The following is a 13,444-nucleotide window of genomic DNA, read 5'->3' on the forward strand; positions in this document are numbered from 1 at the left end:
CTGCCCTCCACACATACTTTGTGACAGCAACCTGCAGCCTCCACCTCTACCAAAACATTTGTGTCAGAAAGCTGCAATCCAGAACTACACCCACAGTGACTACTTCCAGACACTGGCACACAGTCACTGGAAGGACTTCCTTCACTGACAACTTCTAACAGAAAGCTGTAGACCAGACCTCCACCAACAGTCTGCACCACCGACCTGCTGGCACTGCCACCACCTGCAGAATCTGAATCTAGCACAAAGCTGCAGCTTGAACCTCCATCTTCTCTGCCAGAAATGTATTTTCAGTTGCAGTCCCTAGCTTCAACTGACACTGACTCAAACGTTGGTGTTGGTTGAAGATGACACCGACTGTGACTCAAGTTAGATCACTTGAAGACAATTGATTTTTTGGTAAAGCTGTGTGTGTTTATAACTATGTCTAAACAGGAAAGCGTTAATAAAAACAGCAGTTGTTGACTTGCAGTAAGAGGTGGAGCATAACTGGAAATATGACAACATGACATTCCCCAGGTGAAACTGAAAATAAGAGTCACAGTAAAGAGAATTTAGTCTGCGATGAAACATTAAACTGATCTCATCAGAGCATTCTGGATTTCAAGATTCACTGGTGAGTACAGTACACAATATTGACTGTTTAAACCAACCGAGTGAACTTATATTGTAGCCGTATGAAGGATGTTTATGTTTCATTTTGTGTTTATATTTACATTTAGTCATTTAGCTGACTTTTTATCCAAAGCAACTTACAGAGAAGGAAACAATCAAGGTACAGTGTGATAAGAAAGCATTTTATTGTGTCCAGTTGTTGGTAGAATTGGAGAGGAGGTCCTCTCTGAAGAGCTGGAGTTTTTTAAAGGTAGAGAGGGACACACCTGATCTAATAGGAACTGGTAGTGCGTTCCAGATCATCTGAAGGCGTTTCACTGTGCAGGCTGGGAGGCCGTCAGGAGGGCATTACAGTAATCTAGTCTTGAGATGACTGTGTCAGGAGTTGAGTAGCATGTTAAGTTAGTTAAGGCCTGATTTTCCTGATGTCGTAAAGTGCAAAGGTTAGTTGGTCATCAATCATAATGCCTAAGTTTCTCACCACCCTGGTGGGGGAAAGACAGAGGGAGTCAGTTCTGATGCTGGTGTAATGGTGTATAGTAGGTTTGGCTGGGAGGACTAGCAGTTCAGTTGTTGTCACTGGTACAAAGACTTCAATCACAATATGATTCAGAGTAACCAAATGTTCTGATATTATTATATAAATACTTTTGTTATTTAACAATTTAATATTTGCTCTCATATCTAGATAAAAGATGGCAGCTGCCAGCAGTCTCCTCTCTGAAGAGCAGTTTCTATGTTCCATCTGTCTGGATGTGTTCATTCGCCCAGTCACCATACCATGTGGACACAACTTCTGCAAGAAATGCATCACACAATACTGGGACATAAATGTACATAAACATGAGTGTCCCTTGTGCAAAGAGATGTTCATCAGAACACCTGCGCTGTGTGTGAACCTGGTCTTATCTGAGATGGCTGATCAGTTCAGACAGTCAGCTCAAGAAAAAGCCAGAAGTGTAGAGCAAAAACGAGCCAAAGATGGAGATGTTCCCTGCGACGCTTGCACCGGAACCAAACTGAAGGCTCTGAAGTCCTGCCTCGTGTGTCTGGCATCATATTGTGAGATTCACCTGGAGCCTCATCACAGGATCCCAGGCCTGAAAAGACACGAGCTGATCAATCCTTTAAAGAACCTGGAAGACAGAATGTGTAAGAAGCATGATAGGCCTCTTGAGCTGTACTGCAAGACTGACCAGATGTATTTGTGCCATTTGTGCATTGGGACAGATCACAAGAGACATCATTTTTCTCCTCTGAAAAAAGAATATGAGCAAAAGAAGGCGATGCTGGAGAGAGATGACGATGAGATTGAACAGATGATCCTGGAACGACGGCTGAAGATTCAGCAGATTAAGCAATCAGCCGAGCTCAGTCGGGAAGATGCGAACAGAGAGACTGCAGAGGGTGTGGAGATCTTCACTGCTCTGATCCAGTCTGTTCAGAGAGGTCTGGTTCAGCTCACTGACACAATCCAAGAGAAGCAGAAAACAACAGAGAAACGGGCTGAAGGCTTTGTCAAAGAGCTGGAAGAGGAAATATCGGAGCTGATGAAGAGAAAAGTTCAAGTGGAGCAGCTCTCACGCACGAAAGACCACCTCCAGTTCCTCCAAAGCTTCCCATCCCTGAACACTGCTCCACCTACCAAAGACTGGACGGAGGTCAGAGTTCACTCATCATATGAGGGGACTTTGAGGAGTGCTGTGGCTCAGCTGGAGGAGACACTCAGTAAACAGATGAAGGAGTTGTGTGCTGATACTGAGCTGAAGAGGGTCCAGCAGTATGCAGTGGATGTGACTCTGGATCCTGATACAGCGCACCCAGCTCTTGTCCTGTCTAAAAATGAGAAACAAGTTAGTTGTGGCGATGCAAAGAAGAATCTGCCTGAGAACCCAAAGAGGTTTTCCTCCAGTCCCTGTGTCTTAGCAAAGCAGGGTTTCTCTTCAGGCAGATTTTATTATGAAGTTGAGGTTAAAGGGAAGACGAAGTGGGATTTAGGAGTGGCCAGAGAGTCCATCAACAGGAAGGGATATATCGCAGCGAGCCCCCTGACAGGCCTTTGGGTTATATGGCTGAAGAACGGACATGGGTACAAAGCTCTTGATGAGCCTGGTGTGCCTCTCTCTCTGAAGTCGAGGCCACAGAAGGTGGGGGTCTTTGTGGACTACGAGGAGGGTCAGGTCTCCTTTTATGACGTAGATACAGCAGCTCTCATCTACTCCTTCACTGGCTGTAACTTCACTGACAAACTCTATCCGTTTTTTGGTCCCTGTATGAATGAGGGGGGTAAAAACTCTGCCCCCCTGGTCATCACGCCTGTCAGTTACACAGTTTAGACTTTGATATTCACATCGAAGATGCTTTATGAAAGACTATCAATAATATAATAACGTATAATTTCATTTCACCATGTACTTCATATCTCATTGCAAGTTTCTTTAATGTAACATACTGCTGCAATACAACTTTCCATATACTAGCTTATTATTCTGTTCTAATGTCGATGTTTGTAATAGTGTCATGTGAATATAGTTCACACAAAAGAAGTGTTTGTTTTAAGATATTCAAAATACATATTCATAATGTATCACTGATATTATGTATTGAAATAAAACAAACAAATACAAACATTTTTGTTTTCGTGTCAGTTTAATTTCTGCATTAAAGATACACATGAAGGGAAAACTCAACAGACTGACGCTGAAACTGCTGCAGAATGTGAATGTGTGTCAGGCCTCAAGGGAACAAATGACAGGAAAATCAAGAATAACACAAACAGATATTTGATATATGAGATTTAATCCTGGCATGATCATGTCACTGTAAACCTGTTGAAGAATGTATTTTCATGTAACGCATCAGTGAGTGCAGTGATGGGAAGCAACAAAGCGACACTGGAAGAACTGGATCAGTCACTCAGCGTCACACTCAGTGAAAGCAAAAGTAATTCACTGCTGCCTATTTCAGTCCAGAGAAAATAAAGCTCTGTTTAAATCTTTACACACGGCTCAGCACACAGAATGAGAGAGGCAAGATGTTTGAACGTGGTCTTCATCAGGACATCAGCAGAAAAACTTTCAACTGACTGACTCTTATAGTATAGAACATTTGTAAACAAGAGTCTACAGTCACACTGTTGGCTCTGTGAGGGTGTAGCTACAACATCAGCATGCTTACATGTTTACAATGACAATGCAAAAATGGCGATGTGTAGCAGGTATAGTATTTACCATGTTTGTTATCTTAGCTCAGCATGTCATCATGCTAATTGTTATGGAATTTTCTATCCTTAGGTTACACGAGGTCACGTGTGGGCCTTGAGGACCTCGGCAGTAGTAGCTGTTTGGCTTTGACTGGGAACAGTAGGTGCCAGTCTATCTCCCTAGTCAGAATAGATAGCTTGCCGTTGAAGTTCCAATCTGTGTAAACAGACATCTGTCTCCAGACTAGAATATGCTGACAATAACACCTCCATGAGTAAAAACATTCTTTTTGGCTAATTTGGGGCATATAATATTTGTGGTGTTATCTTGGGGTTTAACGTTTATCCACCAGCATGAGTTCGGCAGAATGCGAGACCGACTCAGGCACTTCTGATGTACTTAGAGAGTGTCTCTAATTCTCCTTGGCCAAGCGTCAATAAATAATACAGCATAAGACATCAGAGGCTTCTGAAAACTTTCTTCCTTCCTGACATCACCATTGACCTTTGATTTCAGCAATTTCTCTAATACACTAACACTAATATTAGCTCTTTGGCACTAAACACAAAGTACAGCTGATTGAACCACATTTTTTTCAGGCAGTTACCTGAAAACCAATTTCTTGGACACATTTTTAATCACCTCAAGGTCAACATGAATTCCAGTGTTTGACCACGTCATCACTTTGGTTGGTTTCACCTGAGTCCTGGTGGACTGTCTGCACATACCCTTTTTGGACATTGTGAGTTTTCAGTCTGTCACATCTAATGTTCACTCCTGAAACCAGTAAAATTATCTTTTTTTGTTTCAATCATTTGCCTGTTGTTCTAGTAATATTATTTCTGATAATCTGTGAAACAAACATCAGCAACCTAAACCGTAAAACTAAAGAAAACTAACCAAACTTACTGTGAAATAGAACAATTTTGTAAAGAATTTTTGTGTTCCAGAAAATGTGTTTTTATTCTAACCATAATCAACATTTAAATATCTGATATGAAACATAAGACAACAGTGGAACATGACGAATGACATTTATTGAACAAGTAGAAACTACAAGTGTGTATAAAAATACAAACTTTGCATTTAGGAAATGAACAGTAGTGCATCTCTCTGCAAAATAACACGAAGACAGAGAGACTACTAAAATATCTGATCTAGATTAAGTGCAGACCTACATCACATGCTCATGGAACTAAAGACAAACAGAAAAAAAAAAAAACCATCCATGTTGGATCTCCACCCAAAATATAACGAGTACAAGAATCTCTAAGCTAGAGTTGTTAAATACAAGAAGGAAGATTTAATACAATCGTATCAACTGTGGTCAGTCTATATGGCAGCATTGTACAAACATCCTGAAATGTTTTCATGACATCATTTCAGTGTAGTGAAAATAAAATATTTTAAAGGATAACTTAATAAATAAAGAATTTTTTAGACAAATCTAGCCCACATATGAAGCCAGCTAGGAAACCGTGGAGGTCACGACAGCTTTTAAATTGAACATGTCCAAGGTTCAGCATCTGTACTCCAACAGTAAGTATGTGTCTGAAATATTATAATTCAGAAAGCTGCACACCTGTATACCTTTTTGGCATAGTAAAAAACAAAAACCCAAGAATCTCTTGAAATGTTAAGGTGTGTCCAGTATCCCTGAAATCTGATTGGGCACACCAGTGAGATGCAGAGCCACTTGAAAGTTTTGTAATTAATAAAGTTATGCGCCATGGTTCAAGAGGAGGACATCAAATCTGTCATTTCTATACAAAAATATATACTCGAGGTGTACAACATCACATCAACAAGGCAGGTGTTTGGAAAGTTCATGCAAAATACTCGAACGTTGAGTAAAGAGAGTTCTGCGGACGGCTGCAGAACTTGAAACATTCCTCTGAAGACCTCGAAAAAACAAACCATTAATAATGAACGGGCAAATCCATACAGCTTTCCTGGTCTGTGAAAAAAAGGGGCTCATTTTAGTTTATCATTGGAATATAAATAGCTCCAAAGCCCGTCATTCCCACGTGACAAGAAAAGCTGTTGAAAGGTGGCGACAGCAGTGCAGGAAGTGCCACACTCTTCCTGAGGCTTGGTTTAGCTTATAATGGTTCAAAGAACAACTGCATGTGGACTGGTGCTGAGAGCCCGACGCCTCCCTGAACGTCGGTTTGTGCTTCGTATGTATGTACACCATCAACCTATCCACTGTTACAACAATGATTCCAAATGATATATAGATTTCTTCATTATTTACAGACTGAACACGGACACAAGCACCGTGGAACAAGGAAACTTTGTGACTTTTTGGTTAAGATGCATCAATTATTACTCCACTTCCAGTATCAGCATTAAAATGTATTTTATATTAGTCCAATATATTTTTACTGCTGAGACATTCTGTCAAATTAACAACACAATACGTTTCTCTGTCTTAATAAATGAAATATGAAACATACAGAGCTTCAGTGTGGACTATGAATCTCTTGAGGATCTAAAGGACGGAGGAAACGTCACATTAGCTGAAATGGAGGAGTCATGTGCCAGAGTCTGGTGAACTTTAACTGTTACAACATTGTAAAATATTGAATACTTAACTGTTCAAATTCAAACTTCAGTGTATATTAAGTGTAACAGACTGTTCCTAGTATTCACCATCCATCTGACAGACAGTAAACTGCCCTCTCCTTCCTGTCTGGTCTGTTTGAGAAAACTGGTGAGCTGTGCAGCCACAGAATAATACCACCAGACCGAACACTTTGGATTCACCTCCAGAAATAGAAAACTTAGAAATGCGGGATAAGGCTCTTTGCTGAGTCTCTGAAATATAACCTTAATATAATAATTATGTTGGTGTGTTACAAATCAATAGAACAACATTGATTCTACAACCTGGTTTAGTATCAGACTGCACAGGGAGAGTTTAAACAAACATCATTTGTCTGAAAAAAAGTGGCTTGTGGCTGACTGGTTTTCACATAGATGATGTGAATATCTTTTAAGGTCTCTTACCTGTGCTTCTAACACGTAACACAGACTGGTTTTGTGAACAACCTGGGTAACTAGAAAAGACGTTTTGGAAACACAAAAAAAAAAAAAAAAAAAATCCTATCCGACAGAATGAAGAAGAAAGAATAAATAGAGAGCATCTTGTTGAGTGGTGAGAAGGAAAGGCGAAGATGTTAAGACAAGTTATGGCTCCAATCTTTAGAGTAAGGTGAATTCCAGAGGTCTCCAGGTTTCTAGGCAGCACTCGATCTTGATCCAGCATTTCAGATCGAGAGCTAAAGAAAGTATTTACAAAAAGACTGACTCTCAGAGCAAGCCAAGACACTGAAAACAGAGTCTGAGGATCTGGTCAGTCTGGAAGAGTTGCAGCAGCAGCAAAAACTTCTGTGAGGTTTGGTTTGGACTGTTTGTGTTACTGTGTTTGGTGTCATACATCGGCTCGTCTGTCCATGGAGGGAGACTGAACTGCTGCCATCACCGCGATCCTTCATCCAGCTGCTCTTTCTCCTCCACCACCTCCCCTTGTTCAGGCATGGGGGGTGGGGACTCGCTCACAGCGTCCTTTCCTGTTGCCTGCTCTTCCATCTCTCCACCATCACCCTGCGGCTGGTGCAGGTTTGGCTTCCTCTGACAGCAGGGCTTGTACAGGTGGGGATGGATGATGACCTCTCCGTAGCGTCCTTTGTACACAATCCCACAGCATACCTTCTGTCTGAAACATCCAACACACTTCTGTCAGCACGAGGTTGCACAACATACGACACAAGAACACTGACGTTACCATCATAAGCTACATCAACACATGGAGGTCATTTCTGTCGTGTGTTAGCGTGGGAAAAAAACTAAATTTGGATAATTTAAGACTACTCAAAGTAGATCACATGACACACAATATATAATATTAAGTTCAGGTCATTTCAGCCAATAATCCAGGTCGGCTTCTGGTGTTCCCTCCTCCCTCTACCTGTCAGCTCAGGGAGTGAATGAAGGAGAGAGGAAGGAAGGGAAGAGGAGAGGAAATTCCCAGAGGAGGAGTACAACAGACATTCTTGGAGTGTAAATTGTATCAACCGCTCCGTTTTTATTTTTAATTCCACCCCGGTAGAATCAGGTCAAGATGTCTGAAACTCACACACTGACACACACAGTAAATGGAAGCTAGCGTAGACAATGTGCAATGACTTAAAAAGGAAATAAAGCAGTCAGCAAGCTAAATACATTTTACAAATAATAATACAAAATACATAAACTGTTCATTTAAACTTCAGATGAAGGTTATAGTTAAATCAAAAAATGATTTATTCTATTTTTAATTCTCTCCTGTGATGGGCGACATCACAATATCAGTATGCAGTAATTAACCATATAACACTCCTGATGCCACCTACACAAGGACACAGGAGATAGCAGCACTCATGAGCAGCCATATAATATTCTTATTTATTATGAAGCAATGTCACAGATTATGTTTGTCCTCTGGATGACGGGGGTCAAAGCTCAGTGAATCACACACTGCTCGTGTGTTAGCAGAAGCTCGCGGTGGCTGCAGCTCCGCACAGGTAAATAATCACCAGGCGTCACCGAGCGCCACATTTAGACTCCTGTTCCAGTTTCTGAGGCACAAATATGACACACACACGTAGTGTATTTATCAAAGCTGGGCGTTCAGCCTGAGCTCATTTCAGCCGGTGCCTCTCTCCTTATTACATGTGAATTTAAAAGGCAAATAAATAAATAAGAGGCAGCTTGTGTGATCTGCTCACAACTGAAGATTCTAAAAATCATGAATAAAAAAAAGGAGGAAAAGAAATGTGAAATAGAAAGAGAGAAGAGCTAACTGAAAGAAATAAACTCATACAACTAGATGACCTAGTTAGATAATATATCATTCTAATATAAAAGAAAAACAAACAGCTGCAGCTCGCTGGAATCATGGTCACAAGTGGTTGGATGTTCGGATGGATGATTTCACACTTTAGTTGGGGTGTGTGGAGGACTCTGTTACCTTTTCCAGTAGGTCAGGTCCAGGAAGGAGAAGGCCTGATGAGGGGCAGGGCCCGGTGAGAGCTCTGTGTCGGAGCCGTCGTCTGACTGGTTGCTGTAGCTGGGTGACTGAGCGGGCGAGACACTGGAGGTGGTGCTGTGAGCGTCAGAGTCTGAGAAGGACACAGAAACACTGATCACAACACTTCCCGAGAGAGACACGAAAACATTAATTAACACTGTACTGTACACAATGAGTCTGTTTTTTAGTTTTTCTAATTGTTTGGCTGTTTTTATTCTTTGTGCATGGACAAGGTCAACTGTACAAATACTATCAATCTATAGTGCAAATCTTTTGGGCCCATTTGGGAGAAATGTCTGAATTTTTTTGTGTTATTTTTGTGTTATCTGATGTGGCTGTGTGAGCTCACCCTGACGGTTTAACATGTGCCTGACATTGCTCGACTTTCTAAGATGATAAACATAAGATCAGTAAAGTTACAGATAACCTCTGACTGACTGAGAAGATACAACAGTACATATTGTCAGAACATTAAGGTTATTTCAGCTGCAGGAACACCAACACGATGTACATTGTGTTGACTTGTATGATGTAGCTCTAAATAAAAGAGAGGGATAAGTTATGACGTGCAGATAAACACTTAAAATAATGTTGAGTTTTCTGATGTTCCGACGCTGTGGGGCTGGACACATTCTCATTAAAGGCTTTTTTATTTATTTAGGTTTTTTTTCTTTAAACCTACATTGTAGATTTACACTGGAGACAGTGAGGTCAAGGAGTTTTTTTTTGCCTTCTTAATGAGTGGTGGTTGGTGGTGTTGTTCAGAGGCAGTGTTGTCAAACAGTAACATCTCTATTCAACTACTGTACAACATGGACGACATTACAGTTACCGGCCCATTAACCTCACACAAACAGTTCCTACTGTTGTGTCTTTGTGAGACGTAGAGAAGGTCAACGCATGGTATCTACATGTGTGGTTCCCACTGTGAAGCATAGGAGGCGTAATGGTGTGGAGGTTCTTTTCTGTCTTCACTATATTCACAGCACACTTAACCAACATGGCTACCACAACATTCTGCAGGGACATGCCATCCCATCTGGTTTGAGCTCAGGGGACCATCACTATTTTGTAGAATCTAATATAAAACATATGATTTTTTTAGACTTTTTGTTTCTCACGTAATTCATTTTTTCATAGTTTGGATGTCGTCAGTGTTCATCTACAATGTGGATATTATGATAAGTAAAAAAAAAAAAAACATAAAAACATTATATTATGGGATTCATATGAAACAATGCACATTGCCATCTACTGGTGAAATATGTGCTGCAAACAAACAGTGTTCGTGACGGACAATACTTATGTGCTCACCCGTGCGGCTGGTGCAGGTTGGGCTTCCTCTGACAGCAGGTTGTACAGGTGGGGATGGATGATACCTCTCTCCGTAGCGTCCTTGTACACAATCCCACAGCATATACCTTCTGTCTGAAAACACCAACACACTTCTTGTCAGCACGAGTTGCCACATACGACACAAGAACACTGACGTTACCATCATAAGCTACATCAACACATGGAGGTCATCTGTCGTGTGTTAGCGTGGGGAAAAAAAAAACTAAATTTGGATAATTTAAGACTACTCAAAGTAGACACAATGACACACAATATATAATATTAAGTTCAGGTCATTTCAGCCAATAATCCAGGTCGGCTTCTGGTGTTCCCTCCTCCCTCTACCTGTCAGCTCAGGGAGTGAATGAAGAGAAGAGGAAGAAGGAGAGGAGAGGAGAGGAATTCCAGAGGAGGAGTACAACAGACATTCTTGGATGTGAAATTGTATCAACCGCTCCGTTTTTATTTTTAATTCCCACCCGGTAGAATCAGGTCAAGATTGTCTGAAACTCACACACTGACACACACAGTAAATGGAAGCGACGTAGACAATGTGCAAGTGACTAAAAAGGAAATAAAGCAGTCAGCAAGCTAAATACATTTTACAAATAATAATACAAAATACATAACTGTCATTTAAACTTCAGATGAAGGTTATAGTTAAATCAAAAAATGATTTATTCTATTTTTAATTCTCTCCTGTGGGGCGACATCACAATATCAGTATGCAGTAATTAACCATATAACCTCCTGATGCCACCTACACAAGGACACAGGAGATAGCAGCACTCATGAGCAGCCATATAATATCTTATTTATATATGAAGTAATGTCACAGATTATGTTTGTCCTCTGGATGACTGGGGTCAAAGCTCAGTGAATCACACACTGCTCGTGGGTTTAGCAGAAGCTCGCGGTGGCTGCAGCTCCGCACAGGTAAATAATCACCAGGCGAACCGAGCGCCACTTTAGACTCCTGTTCCAGTTTCTGAGGCACAAATATGACACACACACGCTAGTGTATTTATCAAAGCTGGGCGTTCAGCCTGAGCTCATTTCAGCCGGTGCCTCTCTCCTTATTACATGTGAATTTAAAAGGCAAAATAAATAAAAAATAAGAGGCAGCTTGTGTGATCTGCTCACAACTGAAGATTCTAAAAACATGAATAAAAAAAAAGGAGGAAAAGAAATGTGAATAGAAAGAGAGAAAGCTAACTGAAAGAAATAAACCATACAACTAGATGACCTAGTTAGATAATATATCATTCTAATATAAAAGAAAAACAACAGCTGCAGCTCGCTGGAACATGGGTCACAAGTGGTTGGATGTTCGGATGGATGATTTCACACTTTAGTTGGGGTGTGGTGGAGGACTCTGTTACCTTTTCCAATAGGTCAGGTCCAGGAAGGAGAAGGCCTGATGAGGGGCGGGGCCCGGTGAGAGCTCTGTGTCGGAGCCGTCGTCTGACTGGTTGCTGTAGCTGGGTGACTGAGCGGGCGAGACACACTGGAGGTGGTTGCTGGAGCGTCAGAGTCTGAGAAGGACACAGAAAACACTGATCACAAAACTTCCCGAGAGAGAAACGAAAACATTAATTAACACTGTACTGTACACAATGAGTCTGTTTCTTAAAAAGTTTTTCTAATTGTTTGGCTGTTTTTATTCTTTGTGCATGGACAAGGGCAACCATACAAATACTATCAATCTATAGTGCAAACTTTTGGACCCTTTTGGGAGAAACGTAATTTTTTTTGTGTTATTTATGTGTTATCTTGTGGCTGTGTGAGCTCGCCCTGACAGTTTAACATGGGCCTGACATTGTCGACTTTCTAAGATGATAAACAAAGATCAGTAAAGTTACAGAAAACCTCTGACTGACTGAGAAGAACAACAGACATATGTCAGAACATAAGGTTATTCAGCTGCAGGAACACCAACACAGGTACATTGTGTTGACTGTATGATGTAGCCTAAATAAAAGAGAGGGATAAGTTATACGTGCAGATAAACACTTAAATAATGTTGAGTTTCTGATGTTACGACGCTGTGGGGCTGGACACATTCTCATTAAAGGCTTTTTTTTTTTTTTTTTTTTTTTTTTCTTTAACACTACATTGTAGATTTACACTGGAGACAGTGAGGTCAAGGAGTTTTTTTTGCCTTCTTAATGAGTGGTGGTTGTGGTGTTGTTTCAGAGGCAGTGTTGTCAAACAGTAACATCTCTATTCAACTACTGTACAACATGGACGACATTCAGTTACCGGCCCATTAACCCACACAAACAGTCCTACTGTTGGGTCTTTGTGAGACGTAGAGAAGGTCAACGCATGGTATCTACATGTGTGGTTCCCACTGTGAAGCATAGAGGCGTAATGGTGTGGAGGTTTCTTTTCTGTCTTCACTATATTCACAGCACACTAACCACAATGGCTACCACAACATTCTGCGAGGGACATGCCATCCCATCTGGTTTAGCTCAGGGGCACCATCACATTTTGTAGAACCAGGGTGTCTGCAGGTTTAGTCAGTCAAATTTATGACTTTTTAAGACCTTTATGACCATTTTGATTTAAATTTATGCCTACAACAGAACTAATAAAAAAACATTAGTCATTAAAATTCCTTTCTAGTTTTTTTTATTTACAGCAACAAGTTTTTTTATTGACAGCAACAAATTGTATATTTTCAAATTGTACATCAAACAAATGTAATATCAAATTAATATTGAGCTTGAACCAGGAGGATAGGAGACACAAAACAGCTGAGGATGCTTTGTACACCGCTGAAGCCTTTTCCGTATAGAATGATGCCGCTCCGATTTCGCGGTGAAGCAGGCTTTTAAGCCTAAACTGGCGAGCTCCAACGTCTTCTTACAGAGGGTGCAAAATGCTTGGTATTTGTTGTTCGCGACGGGCTTTAGCCACTCTTCACTCATCATCGTCGGCCATGCCAAGTTAAACGTACACTTTCCCATTGTTCAAAGTCAATTAATCAGACCCACGACCTACATAATGCGATGAGGTAGGGAGACCGATAACCGTTTGCCACCAGAGAACATGAAGTAGGGCTCTTCTCGCGCGCGAGTTATGCGAAAGTCCTTACGACGACTGACGTCTGTTACGATGCACTGCCGCATTAAGGACCTTGTAGTTCTGGAATATGATGTTACCAGCCAGATTTCCTCAGATAGAACTACAGGCGAAATTGTCAGGATAA

General features: G+C 41.0%; 2 protein-coding genes across 2 annotated transcripts in view; one reads left to right on the plus strand and one right to left on the minus strand.

Annotated features, from left to right (window-relative positions):
• The first annotated feature begins 547 nt into the window (after window positions 1-547).
• LOC113744050 (E3 ubiquitin-protein ligase TRIM21-like) lies at window positions 548-3,142 on the plus strand. Its single transcript, XM_027272065.1, has 2 exons — window positions 548-616; window positions 1,304-3,142. Exon 2 carries the CDS (start codon window positions 1,311-1,313, stop codon window positions 2,949-2,951), a length of 1,641 nt encoding a protein of 546 aa, XP_027127866.1. The 5' UTR covers window positions 548-616; window positions 1,304-1,310; the 3' UTR covers window positions 2,952-3,142.
• A 3,765-nt stretch (window positions 3,143-6,907) lies between these two features.
• Window positions 6,908-13,444, minus strand: part of LOC104932964 (SIN3-HDAC complex-associated factor) — a 12,246-nt gene continuing 5,709 nt past the window's right edge. Inside the window, exons 5-6 of the mRNA XM_010748309.3 lie at window positions 8,833-8,983; window positions 6,908-7,539 (exon numbers count right to left, since the gene is read on the minus strand). Coding sequence (XP_010746611.3) covers window positions 7,302-7,539; window positions 8,833-8,983 — 389 coding nt within the window. The 3' untranslated portion in view covers window positions 6,908-7,301. The remainder of the gene's footprint in view (window positions 7,540-8,832; window positions 8,984-13,444) is intronic.

The sequence above is a fragment of the Larimichthys crocea genome, chromosome XX, assembly GCF_000972845.2.
Source record: "Larimichthys crocea isolate SSNF chromosome XX, L_crocea_2.0, whole genome shotgun sequence".
Lineage (NCBI taxonomy): Eukaryota > Metazoa > Chordata > Actinopteri > Sciaenidae > Larimichthys > Larimichthys crocea.